The following is a 15,810-nucleotide window of genomic DNA, read 5'->3' on the forward strand; positions in this document are numbered from 1 at the left end:
TTCACACGTGTCTGTCTCTGCGTGTGTGCGCGCGTGTGCATGTGTTAGGCAGTAAACAGGCTTGATTGGTCTTTCGTCGCTCCATCAGAGGAGAAGTGAGGCGGGGGCCTTGGAGTGTTTCCCAACAACAGCGGTTGTGTCAGGCTGTCCTGGTGCTGCGCCAGGTGGCTGAGACCCAGCTGTTTATAGGCCCTGCCTGGATGGCATATCTGTGGGACCGTTTGAAGACAAGAGGCTGTTTACATTCAAACCACAGAGGTGGCGTGACTCACTCTCAGAGAAGAAGGGGGGGGGGGGGGGGGGGGGACTAAGAGAGAGAAAATGCCGAGCAGTAGCTAGGAGGCGTAAAAGGAAGTTTGCCATTGGGTCTGAGGACCTCAGGGGAATTGTTTCTGTATTGTTCCAGAGAGATGTGGGGAGGCTGGGGAAGGGGAGGGGGGGTCACTCCGCCTCTTTCCCTCCTCCCTCTGTGTCCTTTTCCTGCCCTGACAACCCAACTCTCCACCAAGTCGTGGAGCTCTTAGGAAAGGGAAGCCTTTGAACGGCTCTAGTTCTACATAGATCTGTGTTTATGTTTGGATTTACGAGGACAGAAGGCGATCAGCTTTGATCTGGTTAATTACCCCACTGAATGTAAAGGAGAGAGGGTGGAGGGAGGGAAGGTAAGTCCCTGGGCCTGGCTTCAAACTTATGTACCTGCTGTCATAAAACATGTTTGACCTTTGATTGTTTGAGGGAGCATACAGCCAATCGACCTTAGATATTCTGTGCTGCGTCATGCTGTGTCCTACTCAGGCAAGTCACTGAGTGAGTGTGTACGTGTGCGTGTGTGTGTGTTTATTAATGCCTGCTTTAGACACACTTCTTGGTTTGAGAGGACAAGTGTTTGATCAGCTGAGGAATGAAAAGTCTTGATTCCAGGGGAAGATTATGGGGTGAGAGCACAGTGGAGGGCAGCAGAGCAGAGCGGTGTGACCAGATTGATGGCAGATTGTTTTACGCTGCTGCTGGGATTAGCATTGTGCCATCGGGTCTGAAGTTAGCCCAGCCGCTAAACCAGAAGGAAAAGAATTAACCTTCTGACCCTTGGAAAGATTTGCACTGCTGTGAACTACTGTAATTTTAACTTCTCTCAAATCAACCTCTTTCCACGCTGCCTACCGATTTGCTGTCCAAATGTTCATTAACTGACAGACTTTTAGGCCATGCGATTTTCACATATAAATGAAAGCAGCACTATTTACTCCACAGGCATAAAAATACTATTAAACAACATTATACAGGGTGTATTCTCCATACCTCTGGGCCACAGACAGTAACGGGAATTCTGGATTGGTTTCAGTGATGTGTTGCAGTTGGTCACTCAGTATTTTCAGGCGCTCGGTTTGCACAACACACACTGGAGTTATTGTCTCACGGGTCTGACAGGACTATTATGGCTTGCCAGACTAAAAATGGAGCAAAGGCTTTGGAGGTCAGTGAAATGTTTGGAGAAGAATTTGTGGATTTCTGTTCATTTTCCCAGCCCTGTGAGCCTTGAATTTTCTAAAATGGATGAAATATAGGGGTGGCTGTAAGCCTGTGTATGTATTTATATGATGATAATGCTTTGCTGGTATTGTCAGCTGTCTCCGTCTCTCTGAGTCTTTATTTTTGACCATAGGTATATTTGTTAATTTGACTGAAGTCACATCTCACCCTGCTCTGTTTTCTCTCCCTTAGGGACGCTTCCCAAAGATGGCAGCCCCCACCCGGCACTAAGGCGGCCATGTTGGTGAAGGTGAATAGCATGAGCCGTAGCCAGCCCATCCCAGCCTTGCAGCAGCACCTCCACCACAGTACACACAACAAAGCCAACACCTTCACACTCCACCCCTCCAGCAACAAGGCCCAAGGGGGACACCTCAGCTCCACCCAGGGATACAAGACTGCCCCTTCCGGCAAAATGGCAGCTGACACACGCCAGGCCCACCACCTGAGAAAAGCTAGCAACGGCAGCTTCTGTTTGGTGACATCAGAGAGCGGCCATCCCAGTCCGCTCCTTCACAGGTCGCAGACCAGCACGCCACGCCCAGTCTCCCCCCAGTATGGCTGCACTGCCCCAATCTATGATGACCCAGTGTCAGAGTGCCCCATATATGATGAGCCCCCAATAGACATGGAAGTAGAGGGGGTGCACCTCTACAACGGGCCATCTCTGTCCCGCCTCACACCCACCCACAGCCTCCAGAAGCCCAGGCTCCTCCAGCACCCTGGTTCGTCCCACTCAGCCTCCAGGCACAAGAGGAACCCCTCTGCCTCAGACTACAGCCCAGCTGGCCTGGAGTGTATCAAGCACATGATCAACGTGGACCCCAAACAGGGACACCTGTCTGGTTCTCCCGTCCCCACACGTACCCCCTCCCCTACCTCCAGGCAGGATGCTCTCTTGTCCCAGCCTCAGCCTCAGCCTCAGCCACATCCCCAGCACCAGGCCCTGTCTCTTCCCCAGGCTCGAGGCCAGCCGAGGGACAGGGAGCCAGGGACCCCGGGCCCGGGCACACTGGAGAAGAAGCAGAGCTGGCGGGCCCTTGAGGCCACCGTGCAGCGGGCCATGGAGGCACGACACAGCAGGCAGAGCAGCCAGGCCTCGCAGGACTTCCCCACCCCGACCCCGCAGGCCACGGCCACCTATCAGGACTCCGGTTACTCCACCGGCCCCTCCCCTAGCCTGAGGAGGAAGAGCAGGAGGAGGGTGGGCGCCGGCGCCGGAGCGGGAGGCAGGCCGGGGTCAGTGGGCAGCAGCGGGGAGCTGTGCGCCCTCAACGAGAGGCTGATGGCCGAGATGAGGGAGGTGGTGAGTCGCTCCAACACCATGAGGGAGGTGAGGGCGGGGCTGGAGCCGGAGATGGGGGAGAGGGGGGTCGTGCCCCGGACGCGCTCCCCTGCGGACTCGCTCAGGTGGTACGGAGGAGCAGGGGGGTCAGCGGGCAGGTGTTCGTCACGAGAGGACCTCACTGGGGCCGCCCGGTCACTGAGTAGGGCAGGTAACCATGGCAACCCTGCCCTGACACCCCTGGAGATACCAGGGAGGCAGAAAAGGACCTACGAGAAGGTGGACACCCTGGAGAAGAGTATCACTAGCCAGGCCAGCCTGTCCTCACCAGAGACCCCAGGACCTCCCTCACAGGTAACCCCACACCCCACCTGTGTCTGTGTGTGTGTGTGTGTGTGTGTGTGTGTTGTCAGTTACATATGTCATCTGCCCAGGTAACATCTGTACAGTCTTCCACTGTAGATAACCGTGGTGTGTGTGTCCAAGCTCACTGTGTGTGGGCTGCTTCCCATACTACTTTCAAGCGTTTGTGTGTGTGTATGTGTGTGACTCTTTGTTTGTGTGAGAAGTTAGATTGCTGGTAATTACAAAATATGGATTGTAAAAGTATCACATTTTGGCTAATCCAATATTATGATACTTTCCTGTGTGATTAAGAGCTCAACTGTGTCTATATTATTGTGTGGTCTGTTTACCTCAGTGGGTTTGTTTGGATTCAATTTTGTTTGGTCTGGAAGTGCTCAGATTGCTGGTATCTCTCCAGGACCACATTCACTGTCAGATTAGAAGATAATCACTGTGTTAAACGAGGCAAATGATGTTTTTCCCAAGTTATGCTTAAAAAAAAGCATCTGCATATTATGGGAAATTTTAGCTCCTGCTTTTGTATTGTTCACTGTTCACTGTCTCCTCCTTAGAGAGCTTTAAATGGAAGAGTGGGCAGATTGTTTGAGCAGAAACATTCCTCTTGACTGTAAGGGCAGGGGGCAGGTCAGTTTATTAAAATCTTTGACAACAGAATAGATTTGATTATGATATTTTGACTTGGCAGAGCATTAAAGTACACACAGATTCACATACAGTAGAGCACGGTGATGCATATCTTGTCGTCAGGAGTTATTACTACAGGTGCACATGATTTGAGTTAAGGGAGCTCTTTGATTCCCCCAAACAGTTATATAAGTAGCAGCATGTGGAGTCAGAGCTCAGTTCCAAGATCTGCTACTTCTAATCTCCAAAGCCCCTTCAGCAACAGAGTCACACCCCATGCCTCCATACATTATGGTTTTGACTTGGGAAGTGAGTTCCACTATAATAGCGAATGTTTGATTCAGCAGGGAGCTCTGGGATGGAAACAATAAGGGTAAAAGATTATATCTGTCTCGGAGAAGAACAGAAGCCATTTTGTGGGTAACGCCTCTTACATTCCAATCTTCAATGCCTAACTGGGCCCAAAACATTAGGCAGTGGGCACCACTGAGTATAATGGCTACGATCCCAGCATTACCTGTCATCCTCCATCTGCCCTACACTGCAGGTACCTTAACTTATGTGCCAGTTCTGTGCCTGGGCATCAGGGGCCCATGCCAGGCCAGAGAGATTCAGGACATGGCTTCCCTCGGTCAGGAAGGAGGACCGCTGTGGCCCATATGGCCCAGGCTTGGCAGGGAGAGTAGGAAGGAGGAGGAGGAGGAGGAGGAGGAGGAAGGGGAGGGAGGGAAGGCTGGTTGGTACCGAGGGCTATTGGTACCACTGTGGCAATAGCATGTTAGACACCGGCCAAGGAGCGCTGAGCGGGCCCCCTAAGTCTGTCCTGGAATGTTCTTCAGACCTGCTGTTATATCATTCACTCACCCTCGCACACACATACAGATTATGGCTTGCTGTCTGGGGCTGTGTGGGATTTGACATTCTATGTATTCCATATTTCAACACTTTCTTCTTACTGAAAGACCTTTGAACCAGATTGTTCAAAGGATTCATTGAAACTCCCAACTGTTTTCAGAGAGTATTCTAGACCAGGAATGTTTGATGTTTTTAAGGGCTTTTGCCACTGTTTCAGTATCCCAATTCATAGCACGACTTAATTACCACCCTGTGCTGGTGCATCTGTAAGCTATCTGTATAATAGCGTAATGGAACTTCGTGAAAGTATAAGTCATAGAGTTTATGTCCCTTTCCCTAGTTTAACATGCCCCTGGTTGCATTTGATCTTCTGGAGTTGACCTCTGCCACCCATTTTAAAAAAACATCAACTCCATACGGCCGTATAGTCCCTCTGCCAAAGCTGAACCACAGAGATCTGCTACATTTGATTGAGAAACCCTAAATCTAAAGTCCAGCTTCTCTGGCACTCGCCAGCCCCACATTACATCACGGTCTCATTGAAAAGATATGTCAACGTGTTTTATGTTCCGATAGTAAATTTGAGCTTTGATTCTGGCTCTGGTTCTGTGTTGTTCCTGGCTGTTTGCAGAGCGTATCTGGGTTACTGGCTGTCTCTGTTAGAGGCGATGAGGGGTTCCTTATGGCCATAAACCCCACCGTAGGGATCAGAGCGAGGTCTTGTGTGGGACTTAGCCTTAGCTGTAGTTCTGAAGGGGAGGTGAGTCTGGAGTGGGCGGGGGCAGAGGTAAGGTCTGTTACGCCACTATCTGGTCACCTGCTGCTCAGGCCAGGGTCCATGTGGACTTTGGGGGGATTTTTTTCCCCTGTGCAATTCTTTTCCGGCTTTAGGAAATTAATGTGCCGATCCTGCAACAATTCCCCCTCGAGCCCTAGCACTGCAGAGCAGAGCATAGCAGGGGAAAGGCAGCCCAGCTCCCACTGACACAGCGAAGACACTGCAGCTGCACAGACACAGTTTGTACCTCTGCTGCACTGACGCCTCCCCCCTCTCTCACCTCTCCCTCTCGCCTCCCTCCTCCCCTCCTCCCCTTGTCTAACTCTTCTTCTCCTTTCTCCTACCTCCTTTCCACCTCTCTGTGCTCGTTCTCCTCCTGCAGGCGGGCACCCTAGAGCTGCAGGCTCAGTTGGAGAGCAGGAAGAAAGGCATGGTGGACGGGCGGACCGCTTCACTGGGCCCCCACCGCCCCGCCGCCCATGACAGCAGAGAAGGAGGCGATGGGGGCGGAGGAAGGGCGGGAGGCTCCTCCTACCAGCTCTCCTACGCCACCCTGCGGCAGCCCCCGCCCCCGGACATGGGCATGGAGGACTGGGCCAGCAAGCACCTCAACATGCACACTCAAGGCCTGTTCCGCCGCCGCGTCTCCATCGCCAACATGCTGTCGTGGAACCGCGGCTCCATCAAGAAGCCCATGCTGGTCACCAGCAACCGCGCCGTCAGGAAGGAGGCCTGCGAGATGTTCAAGCTGGTGCAGGCCTACATGGGAGACCGGCCCTCGCGGCTGGACCGCCGCCACTGCGCCCTACTCATCGTCACCAAGTGCTGGGACATGCCGGGGCTGAGGGACGAGCTGTACGTGCAGCTGGTGAGGCAGACTACCGGCAACACCAGCCCCAGGAGCTTGGCGGCGGGCTGGGAGCTCATGGCCGTCAGCTTGGCCTTCTTCGCCCCCTCGCCCAAGTTCCGCTGCTACCTGGAGGGCTACATCCAGAGACACACAGAGCCCACCAGCGACAAGAAACGTGAGTCTCAGACTGAGCAACAGGGTGGGTCACCTTTCTCTCTTCCGTCCCTCCCAATGTTTTTTTTTGTCTCATTCTCAGCGTATTTGATGTGATGTGATGTGATGTGATGTGATGTGATGTGATGTGATGTGATGTGATGTGATGTGATGTGATGTGATGTGATGTGATGTGATGTGTGTAGATGTCTCTTTTTTAACTCATCACACCTTTTCTTCTCTCTTTTCCTTCCAATTCTAATCGAATCATGTCAATTCAGTATTGGAGTGATAGGAAATAACTTTATTGTTTATGTTGAGCCTGATAATGTGATTGTAGGCCTTGTACTTATCTGATTGACTCTCAGAGATTTGACCTCCGCTCTCTTCTCTGTTTCACAGTGACTCAGTTCATACTGGAACAGCAGGAGCTGAAGCTGAAGAAGAATTCAAAGTCCAGAAAGAAACGAAAACAGAACACCGACGAGGAAGAGGGTAAATCTTTTGTTCTTTTACTTTCCCCTCGGTCTGCTACCCAAGATATCGCTTTGAGAAAGTTGGATCTTCAGCAATTCCCATTTGTTCGAGATTATGTGTTTGACAGAGCAGAAAAGGGGGCAGGCGTGGGAGCCCAAACATGTTTTTCTACTCTGTTTCTACTCTCTGCTCTTCAAAAGCTGTCTTGAGCCTGTAAGCGATACAAATCGTTACAAATCAAACATATTGCTCCCTGTAGAATGACCATTTTGAGTAGGATGGAAAACTCTGAGATGTGTAATTCGTCAGATGAGTACATGCTGATGTACTTCTGGACACAATGAATGGGTTTCACAGAAAGTAGGGCTGGGAAAAAAATATGTAGGATGAGAATTTCAGAGAGTTCTGTAGACACACAATAAACTACACTGTGAATCATATTAGTGATCTCTCTCGCCATTCCCACATTGCATGTCAGTCAACCATTTAAAGGATGCCTACTCATTGGCACATGCCCTCATTAGGGCAGCCCACATGGCCAGCTCTCATGATGTCACCAGAAAGGAACCCACTCGTCTCATAGCAGACACCGCAGCGGTGGTCTCACACATTGTGCTACAGTGACTCAGACGCAGCGCTATCTGCTGAACAACTCCAACTGACTTAACAAGGTCAAAGGGAAAGCCTACTCCACATGTCTGACTCACTACAAAGGTCTGTAAACTATAAGAGGAATCGTGTCTTCAGGGAAAGGCGCTATTATTGCTCTCGATGAAGCCCAAACCACCAGAAACGCCTCACATCCACAAAAACAGCATAATGAGAGCTGCTGTCTGCTTGATGGATGGAAGAGCTGGAACGAAGTACGGCGTGTCTGACCAGAGCAATGAGCAGCTGTGAGCAGGAGGGGTGGGAGTCGCGTGTGGGAACCGGAGGCCTCTTGTCGGGCCAGACCTGGCCTGGTCTGGGCTTGGAAACTGACTCCTTTGGGCTTGGGGCCTGGGGGGTGGGTGTTGATGTGGATGGGCTTCGACTGGCCTCACCGCCGAGACTCATAAGCAAAAACCAAGACGAGACTGAAGTTGTCTCCTCGGTATTCTTTAGAGGGTCTGTGTTTTGTTGTTAAGTTTAGCCTCAGCCCAAGTGTAGACAGGTGTCATGCCGTTCTCGGCCTGGTACAGTACACTCAAGCTCCTAATGAGCTCGGATTTCTCCTGGGCTTTGGTTGCTTGGTTGTTGTTGTTGTTTTCATGCCTTTAAACTCGATGTAAATATAGACCACCAGTAGTGTTCAAACCCTTTCTCACTGCGGAACAGGGCTCTTCACTCTTGCTTTCCTCCCAGTAAATGAACAACCTCTATGTTGGGAGTCCTGGGACAAAAAAACCTGTGTGTTTTCTCCAAGATCAAGGGCAAATTATTGGTATGATCTCTCTAATTAGACGTAATTATAGTCAAACTCGGTCAGATTAACGACGGTTGTGCGCATGCATGGGAGTCACCTGTTTGCTATAAATCCGGGGGCTTTGGCTTGAGGGAACATAGCGGAAAGAGTGTTTTTTTTTTTATCCCAGCACGAGGTTCTCCATCTGGCGCCGGTTCAGGTACCTGAGACAGTAGAGATTCTGGGAACGGGAATGGACCCCATGGGTGTGATTGGAAAAGCCTAGAGAGGGGAAGTGGAGACCAGTGTTTGGTGTAAACCAGAGTTACCACGGCAATGAAAGATGGGGATGATTTCTTTTTGTGAGTGCAGACGGTGACCCGTAAATTGGGGTTTCCTGTTTGCCTTTTGCTTGACAAACTGAAGTGTAGAGGATCCCAATTTAATTTTTCGGTGACAGCAGATCGGGTTCCTTTTATAGGTAGTGCCTCTTGAAGTATGCGCCACCTCTGAAAACAATGTTGTTCCTCTAATGCAGTTCACTTCCGAAATAGATCTGGGCCTACGGTAGCTACATAGGGCAGGTAGCAGACAGGGAGCCTCTGTGTTTCTCATTCTCTCCGGTGGCCTATATGTCTCTGTGTACTGATGAATCACCTGAAACAGGATGTGTAGGCTGGCTCCTGTCTCTTAAGCTTTTGTTCAACAGCAGTAAATCTTCCCTCAGCTTGACAGTTTAGTCAAGCCTGCTCTAATCCCCATATGCCAGAATCACACCGTCAACATGTCTCTCCAATTACCACTGCCTGCCTGTCATACACTATCTGACATCTGTGGGAAAAGAACACCACTTGTCCTATTTGTGGGAAAGAGTTTTAACTATTTATTATTTGGTGTGTTCAGTAAGGCCAGATGCTTACGGATTTTACTTAGGGGGCTGTGGGGATACGGCGAGAGTGTGAGTATTGTTTCTTGTGGGGTTGGGTTACACTTTTCCTCAGTCCTGTACTTGTCTCTCCTCCCACCCAACAGGCCTGCCGATCAGCACATATGCAAAGTTCTGCTATCGGAAACTGCAGAAGGTGGCCATCACTGGAGGCAAAAAGGTGAGCTGGAAGAAAGAAAAAAAAAGGAGTTAGCCAAAGTACAGTCAAAATATGTGATAAAAATAGGAGGTATCACAATGAAAGTTGTGATGTGTAACTTAGTCACGTCGAACACAGTCATAGAGAGACATAATTATAGGCATGCTGACACAGTCAGAGGCAGAGACGTAAACACAGGCCCAGTCATAGTGCCTTCCAGATGTAATCACAGATCCAGGCAGTCATAGACACAACCATGATTAGTATCATAGTCGCAGACATGCACAGGCAGTAAACCCCCCCCTCTCCTCTCCTCTCCTCTCCTCTCCTCTCCTCTCCTCCCTCCTCCTCTCCTCTCCTCCTGGCCCCAGGGTCTACGCAAGCCCACCTTGGAGGAGATCGACCACAGCAGGCGGGCCATCGTCACTCCCTCCCTGTTTGGCAGCTCCCTGGAGGAGGTGATGGAGAGGCAGACTGAGCTGTTCCCAGACAGGAAGCTGCCCTGGGTGCAGGTTCAGCTCTCCCAGTACGTTCTAGCGCTGGGCGGGGCCCAGACGGAGGGCATCTTCAGGTAAGACGGAGCAAACGCAGCCAATTGCGTGCCACGACTTGAGCTGTGGGAGTTGGGGTGAGAGGTGGAGCCTAGGAAATTTGAAGGGGAACTGTATGCGTGTGTGTATGCATTGTATGTACACAGTATATAGATCTATGTGTGTGGTCTCCTGTATCATTACAGTCTGAAGCAGGCTCTCCCTGTGTACAGTACACAGGGTAGACAACAGAACAAACATAGCCCTGCTTTGCACTGTTTAATTTGATACTTCATAATATGTGTTTACATTACCGCTGAAGCGCTGGATTACAAGCACGTGGAAGCTTTGCAAGTGTTTCCAACTGTGTGTTGCACAGTTTATTTGTGCAGGGTCTTCTCTAGCAAATTGAATTCTGTAAGATCTTGATTTATTTAGAAGACAGTTCCCTTCTCACCAAACATACTATATACCAATCTCCCTGTGAAACTCTCACTCTCTTGCCTGTACAGTGTGTTGTTTGCTCATATTACATATATTCTGTTTTTGTTTTGTCCTAAAGAAATAGTGCCAGCAAAGAACAGTTTATTTCGAAAGCCAGCAGGCCACATTTGGAGCCAACTGGGTGGGAATGAATAATGGATTCGCCACAGGGCACGGAGAATGTGGAATGATAGAAGTAGGGGTCCCTCTTGTGGCTGTTGCGTGTAACTGACGTGCCGTGTAACGTCCTCAGGGTGCCTGGAGACATCGATGAAGTGAATGCGCTGAAGCTGCAGGTGGACCAGTGGAGGATCCCAGAGAATCTCTCCGACCCCAACGTCCCAGGTGAGGCAGGCCGGACTTTGTGTGTGAAGCGTTTTGCCTCGGGCGTCTGCCTGTTGTGCTCATGCATGTAATGTACGTTTGAACACGCATACTTAAGAGCGTCTCCGTCTCGTTCAGCCTCTCTGATGAAGCTGTGGTACAGGGAGCTGGAGGAGCCTCTCATCCCCATGAACTTCTACAAGCAGTGTGTCAGTAACTATGACGACCCGGTGTCGGCCATCGCTGTGGTGCAGTCTCTGCCTGAGCTGAACAGGCTGGTGCTCTGCTACTTCATCCACTTTCTGCAGGTAAACAACATGTTAGCATCGCCTTAACTCCCCTCCCACACACACACACACACACACACACACACACACACACTCCTTACCCTTAATAATAGTCATAAGCCACCAACCTTATGGCTGTGTCTTTGTCTTTGTTTTTGCTGCTGTCCTTTTCTCATGCAACATTGTTTCTGTGTCTTTTGTTTGTCTTGATTATAAAGCACCTTATTATAGAAATGTGCTATATAAATAAAATTATTATTGTTATGTCTACAGAAAAGTAATGCCACTAAGTTATTGGCAAAATGTCACAGCAAAACATTTAAATTCACTATTTCTGTTGCACTGTCATGAACACACATTCATTTTTTTAAAATCATATTTAGCCCAGGAAACAAGGTTATTATCACAAACTAAAACTAATATGAAAAGTAGGTGTTATAAAACATTAAAACTGGCTTAAAACTATCTTGACTACTTGTATACTAATATACGTCAAATGTTTATTTATGTGCAGGGTAAAAAAAAAAAAAGTTTAGAATTTTGGGCAGAGAAGTTTGGGCTATTTTTACTGAACACTAATGAAAAATTCATGTAAATACATTTTAAAAAGAATGAATGATTTATTGTTTGTATTACACAATACCTGTTGCAAACATATGCAAAATACCTGCTCTGAACTTTGATCATTATATGTTTAAAAAATACCACCCCTACCAAAAATACTAAAACTGGAACTAAATCAAAAACGAAACTAAAAGTAAACATTTGTGAACAATAAAAAACTTCCAAACCCGCACTGAAAACGGAACTGAAATTGAAATATAAATTGAAAACTATATAAAAATAAAAACGAATGGAAAATCCCAAACTTGTAGTAACCCTGCCTGGATGAACGGAGCATGACTCGTCCGCTGCACGGTGCAGGTCAAAGGTCAGTCTGTGTTCTAATTCACTGCTCTCTCCCCTCTCTCTCCCTACATTCTGCCCCTAGGTGTTCGCTCAGCCCGCCAACGTGGCCGTCACCAAGATGGACGTGAACAACCTGGCCATGGTGATGGCCCCCAACTGCCTCCGCTGCCAGTCGGACGACCCGCGGGTCATCTTCGAGAACACGCGCAAGGAGATGTCCTTCCTGAGAATGCTCATCGTTCACCTGGACACCAGCTTCGTCGAGGGGGTGGTGTAGCGCTCGGCAAGCCGCCTCACGTGCCGGGTCAGCCTCCGGCGACCACAATTACACATCTACAATCAGACGTGAACACGACGTCTCTGTCAAAACCACACTGGAAATTCTTACATCGGACCCATGTACTTTCCTGCTTCCTTACTGGGGGACAATGCGCATCACTTGAGGCTTCATTGTGTATTTTTGATACCAAATCCACAGTGACGAGAGCGAAGAAGACTCATGGCGACTCCGATCACATCCTTGGAACCGGCTTTAACGTGGTTCATTTTAGTGACTGTTTTCTAACTGCATGTGAAAACTGATTTTACTCTTTCATTTCTTTCTGAATGGGTAGTACTACAACTTCATTGGATAACTGGGCTGTGTAAAGTAAGATTCTCACAATATTTAGTTAACAAAATGGACACTGGCACAAGGAAACTGCGTGTGAGATGAATTCAACCGTGGTCAGTTGCCTTATTTATATTTACTAAAAAAAAAAAAAAGCATTGTTGATGCTTGGCCTTTTTTTTTTCTGGCTCGCTGTCTGGTTTCATACAAGTGTGTTTGTGTGTGGGTGTGTGTGTGTGTGTGCACACGAGTGTTTGCGTGTGGATGAAAGACACGGCCTTCATTTATTATGTACAGAAATTGAAGATATGAAGAGTATGAGAAATCTCGTAATGACGTCTTATTAATAAGCTTGCCTGTGCTGTTTTGAGTAGTTGTATTGATAGCAGCCTGTCGTGGTCTTCCTCGTATGTTCATTTTACGAGACACAAGTAGCCGTACCGCCACGACTGTTTTGACACACAGTGCAGAGCCAGCGCTTCAAAGCACAGACTGGGAGGATGTGCTGTTGACACGCTCCTCTTAACAGTTGGTGGTGAGTTCAGAAACAAGTAAACATGGAAGTGCTTTGATTTTACAATTTCTTAACACTGAACGAGGGTGTTGTAATTACAGTTTATGTGGTATATGTAGTCGTTATGTGGGAGCTCGGTTATTCAACTGATGATACTCTTTCTCTGTTATCTGTGTGTAGACTCTCAAACCGAGAGTGTTCTCTTCTTTTGTTTGTGGTCTGTACTTTTTTTGGCTCAGGTCTTATGATAAAACGGGTGTTGGATGTGATAACTGTACTTGGCCTCCCTTGCAGACTGAAAATTAGATTATTCGACCACAAACCCCCACACCGAGGATGGAGTATTGTTCAACTGTCAAGCACTATGAGAATGTAGATAAGGCTTTTTTTTTGTTTCCCCTCTCAGGCTTTGCCATTGTAAATATATTCTGCTTGTAAATAGTATTAACTCTCCTTGAGCCTATTCTAATGATCCAGGGTAAGGGTGAAGCTTCCTGTTGCTGAAAAGAGGAATAAAAGAAATGTGTGTTTTTTGTAATTACAGTTCATTTCTCTGCTGTAACCGCCTGCCTTTTTGACAATAGGACTGATTCAAACCACTATCCATGTGTGTATATGTATGTTTGCATACCTTCTTGTTATAGTATGGAATGACTGTCCATAAATAAAGGTTTGTTCAATTGTAGATTGGCTGGCTTGTGTTTCTGACCGCTTTGCATTGAAAGTCAAAGAGCAAAGAGAACTGATACAAAAAATAATGTCGGAAAAACGAAATTATCACGTTGTCCGATACAATTCTGCCAAGAAAAGGGTAGGCAGATAAAGAGAAGTTAATAAAAAAAAACTCTGTTTTAAAAGAAAATATTAAAAGAAATATTGAAAAGAGTTGAAAAGGTTTTGGCCATAATTCCAATAAAACTTGACATTATACACTTTCCTAAGGCATAATTAATTCCAAGATGCCGTTAAAAAGTTAGCACAGCTACGGGATCCATACATTTTTGTCTAATTACATTCAACTGATCACCTTCAATCATAAAACCCAAAGGAAAAACAACGGTTAATGTTGAATATTTGTGTAAATAGCTGCAGAAATGCTTTATTAGAACACATTTTATATGACTGTGGGTCATTCACCCTCATTAAAAAGGTGGTAAAACTTGGCACAGTACAGCAGATTGTAGCTGCCAGCGGCTGAAAAGGGTTTAAGCCTGATGAGGCCTTTATTAACTTCTGGTATAAATGTGGTCCCACTGCGAGGCTGAAGTTCAGGCTTTCATATGAGCCTGTTAGATCAATGCAGCTTACTGTCAGATCATTTCAGTTACTGGAAGCATCTTTCCGTGTTACTCTGCTCTTGCTTAAACCACATCGCTATTCCAGACTCACTATGACATGTAGAAATATCACAGACAACACTGAGATGGCCAAAAGACCTTCTTTTTTCATAAACAGAACAGCTGTCTGATAAATATTTGGTCTGCACTATTTAAGGCATTGAATAAAAAATCATGTGAATTTTGACCATCTTTGGTATTTGCACCTCTCTAAATCAGCCAAATTATCTACATTGACTGCTCATGCATAGTAGCAAGGGGAAAGTCACCCAAAGCCTTATTTGCATGTGTCCTATCTAATTCAAATTTTTGAAAATGCTATTGTGAAATAGTAAAATGTGGAGATAGATACTTGCAGCCACAGCTACTCTGTAACAGACGGTTTTATGATTCCCACAGTACGGTGAATCTCTAAACACAAGTGTGGCCATGTTGCCTTTAGCTAATAATATTCACTAATAGTTTTAAAGACCGTACTGTGGAGACACAGAGTGGATAGACATGGCTGAAGTTTTAAAACTGATATATCATAAACATGTTAGTCTATTTCTTTGTAGATGTGGTTAACATACACAGAGTGATCACCACTAACATGTAAGCACAAGCAAGTGCATCCTGCAGCATTTTAAAACGCACCGTTCTGTCGTTCCATAATACATTACACTTCATTTGTTTGATTCAATAATGCTAATTATTGATCTGCCTTGAAGGCAGCAGCAGTTTTCCAGTCACACTTCGAGTTTATCAAACTATTTGGTCTTACATAACTCTATCCTTTTTTACAGTCATTGTTACATAATCAGACACACACACACACACATATATGTTTTTCTGACTTTAGTGAGGAAGTCGGTCATCTCCTCTATCTCATCTGCGGAGGACAGTATTTTAAGTCTATATTCCCACATATGACATGATTGTTCCTATGCACCAGCCACCATTCATCTATTTGTCCATCCAGGCTCCCCGCTGCACAAACCTGCCAACCGCAATCATGTAACTGTCCACCATTGATGAGAAGCTGGGTTGGCACGGTAACCATGGCAACTGTCATGGCCTCGAGGACAGAGGACCCCTGGCCTCAGCCTGTGGGAGTGGAACAAGTTAGAGAAGACAACACAGGATGAAATAAATACCAAGGACAGCCTCACGCACAAAAACAAAGACTTTCAGTGAAGGATGGCATGAATATACCATCCTTAATGTTGGAACCTACCTAAATACAGGGAGATACTGTCTGCCATTCATTCAGATGAATGGCCTTGAACTCAAACCTAATGAAAATCACTATAATATTCCTATTATATTCATAGAAAGACTTATAGTGTGTCTGTGGTTCACAAGAGTGAGTTTGTTTGACTGATTATGTCTGCTTTGTAATCATTATAATATTCCTATCATACTCATTGAGGATTTTACATATAGTTTA

At 47.1% G+C, this 15,810-nt stretch overlaps 1 protein-coding gene across 2 annotated transcripts in view; it reads left to right on the forward strand.

Moving 5' to 3' along the window:
* arhgap46a (Rho GTPase activating protein 46a) overlaps window positions 1-13,729 on the forward strand; it is a 33,585-nt gene extending 19,856 nt beyond the window's left edge. The window contains exons 3-10 of one of the 2 annotated variants that reach the window (XM_071917442.2): window positions 1,723-3,169; window positions 5,821-6,487; window positions 6,844-6,936; window positions 9,335-9,408; window positions 9,759-9,958; window positions 10,654-10,745; window positions 10,863-11,032; window positions 12,003-13,729. In XM_071917442.2, the coding sequence (XP_071773543.1) occupies window positions 1,723-3,169; window positions 5,821-6,487; window positions 6,844-6,936; window positions 9,335-9,408; window positions 9,759-9,958; window positions 10,654-10,745; window positions 10,863-11,032; window positions 12,003-12,197 (2,938 nt within the window). In that variant the 3' untranslated portion in view covers window positions 12,198-13,729. The remainder of the gene's footprint in view (window positions 1-1,722; window positions 3,170-5,820; window positions 6,488-6,843; window positions 6,937-9,334; window positions 9,409-9,758; window positions 9,959-10,653; window positions 10,746-10,862; window positions 11,033-12,002) is intronic. The other variant, XM_071917443.2, reaches the window with a different exon arrangement.
* Window positions 13,730-15,810: the final 2,081 nt, after the last annotated feature.

The sequence above is a fragment of the Centroberyx gerrardi genome, chromosome 5 (assembly GCF_048128805.1).
Source record: "Centroberyx gerrardi isolate f3 chromosome 5, fCenGer3.hap1.cur.20231027, whole genome shotgun sequence".
NCBI lineage: Eukaryota > Metazoa > Chordata > Actinopteri > Beryciformes > Berycidae > Centroberyx > Centroberyx gerrardi.